Here is a 10737-nt window from a genome sequence, read left to right on the forward strand (position 1 = left end):
TCACACATATAGTTCATCAACTAGTGTTTTATTACTCCACTACCAATATAGTATAAAAAAACATTGATTACCCATTTAAGAATATGAGGGATTCACGTTATTATTGTTGCTCAAGTTCGTAACTCAAAGTCTAAGCATTTTGGCATTTTGTAAGAAGGAGAAGGACAAAAATAGTGGTCATTTTGTAAGGAAAGAAATAAAGAAAGTAGAGTTTGCGTCTTTTGCCCTCCAACCGGTGGTAAATAGATAAACAAAAATATGATGTTTTAAACTATATTCCAAATCAATAAAAACAGAAATAGTAATCAATGTTTGAATTTTTAGTTTACATGACATATTTTTATTAGTGCAACATAAAATTTGGAATATGGTTTGCGACACATCTCTGTTAAATATAGGAACTCCCTTTGACACGTTTCACTTCACTCACAATCCCCACTCTCATTTTTCTCATTTCTGTCTTTCTTTTTAGGTTTGCAACAAAAACCCCATTCAAGATTTACATCATCATTTTTGTTCCAAACCAAAACCGTTGTTCTTTAACATGCATATGCATGCATTTCACCCCACCCCACATGAATATAGAGTGTGTTTTTGAAGAGAGAAGGAAAAAATTATAGAGTTAGCATACGTTATTGTATAGATTCACGAGGTAAGTGAAGGAAAGAAGAGGAAAAAGTTAAAAGCAAGAGAAGAAGAAAATGATGAGGATAAGACTAAGGGGAGTTATCTTATGTTTTCTTCACGCAAGAAGCTAAATGTTAGTGTTAACGTTTGCTCCTTCGCGTGGCATTGAAGACCTTTTCTATTCTTTTTAAACCCATTAGTGTATTATATATAGTAACCCCACCAAACCCTAAACTCCTCCAAACAACACCATTCCCTTTCTTTCATATACCCTTTTTCTTACATTCTCCTCCTTCTTATCAAACCTTACCTCAATTTTTAACCTAAAAAGTTATATATAACCTTATAGTTAACCCTTAGGGGAAGAGAATTACAAGAACCCATTCAAGATGAGTATGAATTCTAGCACGAGCCCGGGTGGTGACCGAAGGAACAATGCAGGTGGTGGTAGTGGTGTTAGTAGTGGTCCTTGTGGTGCATGCAAATTCCTGAGGAGAAAGTGTTTGTCAAGTTGTATCTTTGCGCCTTACTTCGATCCGGAGAATGGTGCAAACCACTTTGCATCCGTGCATAAGATTTTCGGAGCGAGCAATGTGTCCAAGCTTCTCGTGACCATTCCGATTCACATGAGGCCCGATGCGGTGCTTACCATTGTCTATGAAGCTCAGGCTAGGATGAGAGACCCTATCTATGGTTGTGTTTCTCATATCTTTACTCTTCAGCAACAGGTAATTAAATTAAGTAAATAAATAATCCAATTAATTACTAATTTTAATTTACTACCCTTAATTATATGATTCTAGATAAGGATGAAAATGCTCTTGCCATGTTTATTAACTATTTGTTTGCTTCTATGGCTTTATTTTCAATATCTTCTCCCCAAGCTTTGCTAGCTATGTTAGCTAGCTAGCTATGTTAGCTAGCTAGGTGAATCTTAGAATGTGGACATCTTATAGTAAGAGTTCCCCTTTCTTTTTGTTTTCTTGACTTAATTAAGAATCTCTATACTTTGGACTTAAAAATGAATTGTAGATATTCACAATTAGAAGGTCAAATATCTTAAGTATAAAGATGGTTAGCTTGCTATTTACTTCACACAATTCTTTCTTAGCTTGAAACTGTAAAGATACATATATGTTTTTGTTTTGTTTTTTAGCCAAGCATTGAAAAAGGGGTATCCCCTCTTTGGATCATCACATCAAATTTGGATGGTTTTGAATTTTGATGTTCATATTTTGAAAAGATGGAATTAAAGGAAAGGAAGAAAAAAACAAATGTGTTTTTAATCCATTCATTTTGCGAAGATGTTTTTTTAACTAGTTCATTCTTCAGCATCACCTTTTATTTGATGGGGTTTTCCTTGTGAAAGAGGAACAAATGGTAGGACATGCAAAGCCATGGAACATGGATGGTAATTCTATGTTTTTTTTACTGAAAGCCACAACGTTTAATTGATTAAGAGTTATGTGGTAGATAAGTTGATGGTTACACTGATGATTTATATTGTGTTTGGGTACTGGTTGTGATGTGATCATATTCTATTTATCGCAATTGTAGAAAATTGTAAGAAAATATGGTCGTAATTGCTATCGTGATTATTGTAAAAACTCTTAAAACCGTAATATTATAATTACTGAGTGTAATTTAAATCAGTAATACATTTTCTATCCATATTATTCTCATAAAATGACCTTATTAATTATTATTTTTAAATGAGTAGTTATCCCAACCTATTTTCTTTTATTTATTTTTTTTAAAATAGGGGTGAGCTGTGAGAAAGCGAAGACACCGCCAAGCTAATTAACAATGTTCCTTAAATTGTGCATTTTTTTTTCTTTTTTATGTCATTTCTAACGAATTTATTACCTAAGGTTGCTTCTTTTGCAAATTGCTTAATTGAAGAGATAATAAACAACTAAAAGTAAGAGCTATAAATGTTGATTGTGTATGGTAACTTAGCTTTTCTTGCAATTCTTTCATTTACATACTAAAATTTTCAAAGTAAGAGCTATAAATGTTGATTGTGTATTGTAACTTAGAGTAGTAAATAATAGCATAAAGATCTTATGTTCTGAATCGTATTCTATTCTGTTACTTATTCCAAACTAATTACAATGTTAATTTTTATTACATTTTTTTTAAATTTTATTTTATTCATATAACAATAATACGTGATTGATCTGATATAGGAAATAAACACCATTAAAAACATATGATCCTTATCCAACAACCCATGAGGAAGATACACAAATATATATAAGGGTCATTACACTGTTTAAGTAGTAATCCTCCTCCTATGATTTTATGCCCTCATGATTGGTTTTCTGTAATATTATTCTTATTTTATTGTCTTCTTTGTTCAACAGATTACTACTTTACAAAATGAACTCTCATACTTGCAAGCCCAACTTGCGGAACTACCCCAACCACCACCACCTCTGCAACAAGCAGCCATGGCTGCTGCCATGCCAGCCACATATGATTTGTCCACACTTTTTGACCCTATGGCTCAACAATCTCCAAGGAACATGATGCAGCAAAGGGCCATGGACCTGCGTTATCAGTATGTAGGTGGTAGCACATTGGCCGGTGGTAATGGTGGTGGCAGTGGTGTTGTTAGTTCTGTAGGCGGTGGTGGTGGTAATGGTAGTGGTGTCAGTGCTGCTGCTGGTGGTGGTAGTGGTGTTTTTAGTGGTGTCTGTGCTGGTGGTAGTGGTACCCGTGTTGTCAGTAATGTTGGTGTCGGTGGTGGTGGTGGTAGTGGTAATGGTGTTAGTAGTGGTAGTGGTACCCGTGTTGTTAGTAATGTCGGAGTCGGTGCTGGTGGTGGTGGTGGTGGTGGTGATCTTCATGCTTTGGCTCGTGAATTTCTCCGTAGAATTGGAGGAAATGCTTCTGGTGTTGCTGCTCCCAGTGTGGCTGGCACTAATGCTTCATTATCTCCCTCTAGTGCCAAGTGATTATTAATCTTTGGCTTAAGCAATTGATACAATTGGCATAGACCTTATTATTATGGTACTTTATATATATCCCCCTCCCTTTTTATAATTTCCTTATATTTTATGTACTTAGCAAACTTGCTTATGTAATAGACCTGCATTGCTTTGTTAAGTAATATTTGGTTCATGGATTTTGAAAATCAATTTTCTTTACTATTTTGAGTATTGTTTTAAATTTTGATTACGATTTGGTTGAGTTTTTAATAATTATATGGAGCGATTGATGTGTCCATAATCGTAATTAAAGTTGTGGGGTTTGTTAAAACCCTAACCTTACATCCTCAATAACAATTATAAACCCATATTTAAAACCTATGTTTTCATTAGAGCATAGTTGCAATGTGAAATTTAATTTACCATCTAGTGAACACATTCATCTGTTTGTTGGGTGATTGAGTTAAGTTTATATATATAAAACCTAATTATAAATAGGACTCATGTACTTTGGTGAGTCTCGTGTAAACTCCATTCAATAGTAAAGAATGTGTTGAAGAAAGTGAAAAGGAGACTGTAATTTTAGTATTTCTAGTAATGACATATCTTAGTCATGTACCTTAGTCACTGATATTCAGGGGCTGTATATTTTGGGAGAGAATTCACCACTAGATTCGGATCAACTTTCCTTACACAAAAAGCTAATGGTTGAGTGGTGGGAAACAACTAATCTGAATGATAAATTGATGAGACAAAAAATCTATAAATAAGTGGTTGAAGGAGGGGATGTAAATACTAATTATTTTTATGCTTGTATTTAATATTAAAGAAGGAGAAACCATATTAGGGGAGTTTAGATTGATGAGGTGTGCCTGGGGAGGATTCAGCTATGAGGTGTGTGATAACAAACTACCTCAAAAATTATTCCATGTTGTGCCTAAGGAAAACACGAAATTGGATGGGGTAGATTTTCAAACTTTGAATGATAATCAACTTTGTGCCTTGGATGTAGATATTTTGGAAGAAGAGATTAGAACGACCGTTTGGAATTGTGGTAGTGATAAGAGCCCACGACCATATGGTTTTAATTTCAGATTCATCCAGGAATTTTAGAGGTGGTTAAAAAGGATTTTTAGTGATAAGAGTCCACGACCATATTGTTTCTTGTTCAAAGTTGATTTCAAGAAAGTCTACGACTCTATTGATTGAAACTTCCTTGACTATATGCTTATCCAGTTTGGTTTCTCGGGGAAATGAAGGAATTGAATTAATACTTGTCTTTCCTTGACTTCAATGGTTGTCTTGGTTAATGGAAGTCCAACGGCCCACTTCTCAATCTCTAAGGTAATAGATAGGGGGATCCAATGACACATTTCATGTTTCTTATGGTAGCGGAAGCCTTTGTCGAGTTGGTCAGAAAGGAGATAGGAGGTATGGGTGTTAGGAACCTTGGTCTGTTGAATCAGGTTCTTTTGGGGAAATGGAGATGACGTAGATTATATGATAACGAGGATTTTTGGATGAAGGTAGTTAACTCAATATATGGTTATGGTTGGTATTTACTTCGAGATAGTGGAAGGATTTAGGAAAAGTGAACTCTCCAAAGAGGGCCATAAGTGATTGGCTTATAGATAATGTCTGGAAAAAAATTGGTAACGGTCTTTAAACTCTTTTTTGGCAAGATGTCTCGGTGGGTAATTATAGTTGTAAGGATGTCTTTCCCAAATTATTTAATCTATCTAGGAATCAGCAAGCTCATATGGGAGATAATGGCTATTGGAAGTAGGGGTGAGTAGGACCCGAACCTACTCACTCACCCGATATTACCTGATCATAATCGGATCTGAATAGAGTCGGGTCTTATTGGTCTAGGTCAGGTTCGGGTTCATGAATTAGACCTGGTCAATATTTAGGGCCAGATAAGGGACAAGCATGATCCAGCCCGACCCGTTTCATGATCACTCATTCATCATGTTTGTGTGTGTGTCTATTCAATTCTATTTAAACCAATGATATCTCTTTGGTCAAAACTATCACCGATTCTCTAATTTTTTCATCATATATACATGATTAACAATATATACATATATACTTTTATATGTCAAATTACATATACATAATAATAAATAATATTGAGAATATCTTATTTAAAATGAGTATGTATTATATTTAACCAGGTCTAGGTTTGGGTTCAAAAAAGTGACTCAGCCAATATTTAAGGTCGGATAAATGACAAATCTTACCCAACTCATGCTTGTTAGATATTTTATGTAACGACAAGTGTACCGTATCGTACAAGTAATAAAATCTGGTAAAGTACCGGGATATCGTCCTCAGGGAGCGGAGTGGATTTATACTAATTCCTACAAGAATCAATTGAGCAACTATGTACAAGATTTGGTTGGTAAATTTGCATTGGTTTTTAGAAATAATCAAATTTAAATAACAATTGAAGATATTAAAATAAAAGGGTTGGGATCGAAACTCATCATTTTTTCCCTTTTGACATCCATGGATTCAATTCCTAATAATTTGTGAAGTTACTGAGTTTGATGCACATTTTTCATCAATCAATTACATCAGTCCCCTGGTTGTAATATTCTTAGGTAATCACTCAATTACCAATTCCTTGGATAATCGGATGATTAACTAGCATTAAAATCAAATGTAAAAGCAATTCCCACATCATTGTTCATCCCTAGATCAATTATGTAGCAAGAAAGATAATCCAGATCCGGTATCAAGTTTAACTTCCCAGTTACACTTGAACCTTAAATCATGAATTCAGTAGCTAATTGAAATCAAGCAATAAACAAAGGATAAACTTTCCAAAATCAAACAACATTAATATAGAATTGAATCCTGGAGTACAAAAGGTAAGAAGATTACATTTCGGTTCCCAACTACGAAAAACTAGCCACTCATCCTTGCCATTACAACACTCTGATCATGAGAAATACAAGAAATTCTGGATCTAAAGTCGTTCCCACGACTTCTCCCTTCCTCTCTAGTGTTTCTCTCTCTAAAATCATGTGAAAAAGCTTTGAAAATGGTTGGATAACCCCCCTCTGCTTTTCGTAACCGCCTATATTTGTTCTAGACTTCTGGTCTCTCGCTCGAGCGAGAGAGTAAATTTCAGCTTTAAAAAATCTTCTCGCTTGAGCGACAGATCTCTCGCTTGAGCGAGAGAAGTTGCATTTGCATGCCTGAACACCTCGCTTGGGCGAGTGAGAAACAGTAAGCATGAGGGTTTTTGTCTTGAAATAGCACCCGAGCGAGTCTCCCTCACTTGGGCGAGGGGTACCAGTGTTTTCTGGTGATTTTCTTCTGAATTATGGCTTGAGCGACCATTACCTCGCTTGGGCGAGGCTAGTGCTGTCAAAAACATATTCTTCTATCTTTTTCCTCATTTTTTCATCATTTCTTACCTGCAAACGACAACAATTACTTAAATTCATAAACAATACAAGATTGCTAGATTATTGAGAATTATATGTAATTATATCATAAATCCACACAAAGTGCCCCAAAATCATACACATTTCATTAACATTTTGGCACTTAACAAACCCGAATTGGAAGGATGATGTGTAGTCTTAGGAAATTCCTTAGAGGCGCAACTTGTTTGGTAGAGAGGAATCTACTGCTAGGAACTTTTATGATTTGATTCATCATCACTTGTGCGAAAGGGAGACATTGGATAGATGGAGGTGGGGGCTAGATGGTTCAAGCGACTATGTGGTTAAATCTACATATATGGCTCAGGTGAATCAACAACAATCACCTTTTGGTAAAGTTTTAAAAAATTGTTAGATTAACTGTGTGCCTTCAAATTTGTTGTTTTATTTGTAGACTCCTTAGAAGAAGACTTCCAAAAAAAGGATGAATTGTTTACAAGGAATATCATAGTGAGGGTAGACGATATGATTTGCACTTTCTGCAGAAACCATGTTGAATCTACTGATCACTTATTCATATATTGTGAGTATTTTTAAGTGTGTGAAAATGTTTCTACTCTTGGTTACAAACTCCAATTACTATCCCCTCAACAATTCTAGAGTACTTCAATCTTCATGGTTTTCTTGGAAGAGGTGGAGCCACAAAACTTTGGAGATTGATATGGTTTGCACTTATTTTTGGAGAAATGAAGTGAAACAATATCTATCCCCTTATGGTTTTCCAATTACTATCCCCTTATGAGAAATGAAACAATATTTTTGGAGAATGGGCCAAACTATTTACACTTATTTGATTTAATCTAAACTAGATCTTGGATTTGGTCTATCTCTTTTGTAACTAAAATTTCCTTATCTTTTGTTAATTGGTGTATGGATCCAAACACTAGCTTCTATAATGATCATTGGTTGATCTATTTTTGTATTCCATGGGCACTCTTGCGCTCAATTTAATATAATCCTTCTTTATAAAAAAACAATATTTTCTGGCTTTTCAAATTGTCTTTCATTCCACAGTCTTCTTATAGTCCTAAATAGCACTCGGTTCAAATGAATCTTTTACAAGGATGATCTAATGCCATCTATATATGTATCTATGCCAAGCCACAATGTCAATTGGAATAGATATATAAAGGTTTCACTCGTGCACAATCAAAAGTATGAGACTTTTTGCAAGAAAATGAAACTCGCATCGATTCAAGTATTAACTAAACTGCGTAGGTTCTCCCATAAAAATATATATATATGAAGAAGGAAAATGATATTTTATATGAATATAAGTTCATGTATTTGCACAATTTAGTGTTTTAAATTACAATTAGTATGTAGTTGTTAGAGGATATTTATATTGTTGTGAATTATCATATTACGATTTAGTAATTTCATTTCATCTGAATTAATTTATAGTTTATGTTTATTTTGTTAATTATTATTTGGATCATTATTATCTTATCGTTTGTAACAACTTTAGCCTACATAATAAATTAGTTGGGTTAACTCATATTTGAGTTTGAATAATCATTTACTATCATAAAATTTCTATATGGTATTAGAGCGGTTTCATCCTTTATGACTTGTTTGGTCACTATCCGGTTGTCAAGATGCCGAAAATTCATAACTTCGGTTAGTCATTTCTCTTTGTTGTGTCACCTAGTATTAGCTGTTTTTTTTTCTTTTTTCTTCAACCTTATAACTCTAAATTTCACGCAAAAAAATTTAAGTGCCATGTTGTGAAGGAAATCCATATAATTTTGGGCACTTATTGTATAGTAATGATGAAAATAGTGTACAACTCCAAAGAATCTAATGTAATTAGTCTTGCTTAGGAAGCTTACATATTGTGTCAATTGCATGATAATGAGGATTGAAAAAGATGGAAATTAAAGGAACTTGTGGAAAAGAAGCTATGGATCCCTAGCCGAAGCTAGAGGCTCACCAAAGCCCAAAGCTGCCTCTCGCCTGAGCAAGAGGCTGGTGCTCAAGCGATAATTCCAAGATTGAAGGCCAAACTCTCTATGGGTCTCTCGCCCAGGCGACACCTGTCGCCCAAGCGAGGCACACATTTGTCTTTCTCGCTAAATCGAGAATACAGACCAAAACGCTGAATTAGATATAGGCGGTTACATGAAAGAACAAGGAGTTACCATCAGTTGGAAGGCAATTTCTTCATACTTTCTAGATAGAGAAACACATGGGGGAAGGAGAGAAGTCTTGCCATTGACTTTCGATCTTCATTTTCTTATATTTTACACCATTCAATTGTTGTAATGCATAGTATGAGTGGCTAATTCTCTCTGTGTTTGGATTGAAATGTAATCTTCTAACTCTTGTATTTCTGGATTCAATTCAAAAATCTATTTAGTTGTTTGATTTTGGAAATTTTATCTTTTGCTTAATGCTTGATTCTACTTAGTTTCTAGATTCTTGATCTTGGATATAAGTTTAACTGGAAAGTTAAACTTGGAATGGAATATGGGTAATCTTTCTTGATGTATTATTGATCTAGGAATAGACAATGATGCATGAATTGCTTTTACATTGGATTTAATGTTAGATAATTTCTTAAATATCCAAGGAATTGGTATTTGATGAATTATCAAACAATTTTGTAATCAAAGAATGGATACAGATGATTCAAAAAATGTTGCATCACGATCAATAACATCATAAGTTTTATATAATTGAATCTAAGGATTACAAAGATAAGGAATAATGAAAGTTAATCTCAATCATTTTTATTTTACAGTAGAAAATCATTTTTAATCAATCGTTTTCGATAACCCAAAACAATGAACATCATTATCGTCCAACATGTACATATTTAGTCAATTTACTTTTTTTAGAAAATAGTATAGATCAGAATTGCTCTTTGAGGATGATATCCCGATATTTACCAGTTTTGTTACTTGAACGATATGGCTCACTTGCTCATGTCAAGGGCCCAATATTGATGAAGAGCACAAGGTCATTAAGTGCATCATCCAACTTGAAGAACCACCTGATGGAGGCCACATTTTTCTTAGGAAGACATATGATTTTTAAGTTGCATTTAATAAAGTATGGGCCTTTTGTCCCACATATAGAATAGGAGTTATTTTATTTCCTTGTTTTTAAGAATAATTTAGGACTTTCCTATTGGGTGTAATTTGGCTTAATGTGACCAAGATTTTACTTTATTTTGGACTATATTATTCATATAATCAGGTACAACTTCCTTCTTGGGAAGGTGCATGTGGAAGCATATGAATGCCTACCTTATTCAGCTTGGATGAGTGATCTCAAATGAAGAACAAATTCAAGCCCTTACCTTCTTAGGAGCAAGAGACTTCAAAAGATGAATGCCCATTGATTCATCTTTTATTTGAGTAAGGCGTAAAGAATCAAATATGATTGAGGTGTGTGAATACTTACCTTAATGAGAACGCTGATTGATTCATTCCTTATTTGGAGAGGGGAATGTACTTTCAAAAACCTTCCTATTTGGGAGAACACGCGTGGTTCCCTATATGGCAACATTCAATGGCTCATTAAACAATGAAGATTGTTTCCTAAACAATGAGGGACGTGAATCATAATGTTTGCTGATTTATTTCTTTCTATAATTGTTCCAAATCATTTGTCTTTCAAATCTAATTTGGGACATGTAATTCAAATAATGAGGATATTCTCCACTTCAAAACTTGCCTAAATGGAAGCAACATGCATTAAAATACATTAAGACA

At 34.3% G+C, this 10737-nt stretch overlaps 1 protein-coding gene across 1 annotated transcript; it reads left to right on the forward strand.

Moving 5' to 3' along the window:
- Positions 461 to 3757, forward strand: LOC109350504 (LOB domain-containing protein 30-like). Its single transcript, XM_019591738.1, has 2 exons — positions 461 to 1355; positions 2994 to 3757. Exons 1-2 carry the CDS (start codon positions 1017 to 1019, stop codon positions 3585 to 3587), a joined length of 933 nt encoding a protein of 310 aa, XP_019447283.1. The 5' UTR covers positions 461 to 1016; the 3' UTR covers positions 3588 to 3757.

The sequence above is a fragment of the Lupinus angustifolius genome, chromosome LG01, assembly GCF_001865875.1.
Source record: "Lupinus angustifolius cultivar Tanjil chromosome LG01, LupAngTanjil_v1.0, whole genome shotgun sequence".
NCBI classification, from domain to species: Eukaryota; Viridiplantae; Streptophyta; class Magnoliopsida; order Fabales; family Fabaceae; genus Lupinus; species Lupinus angustifolius.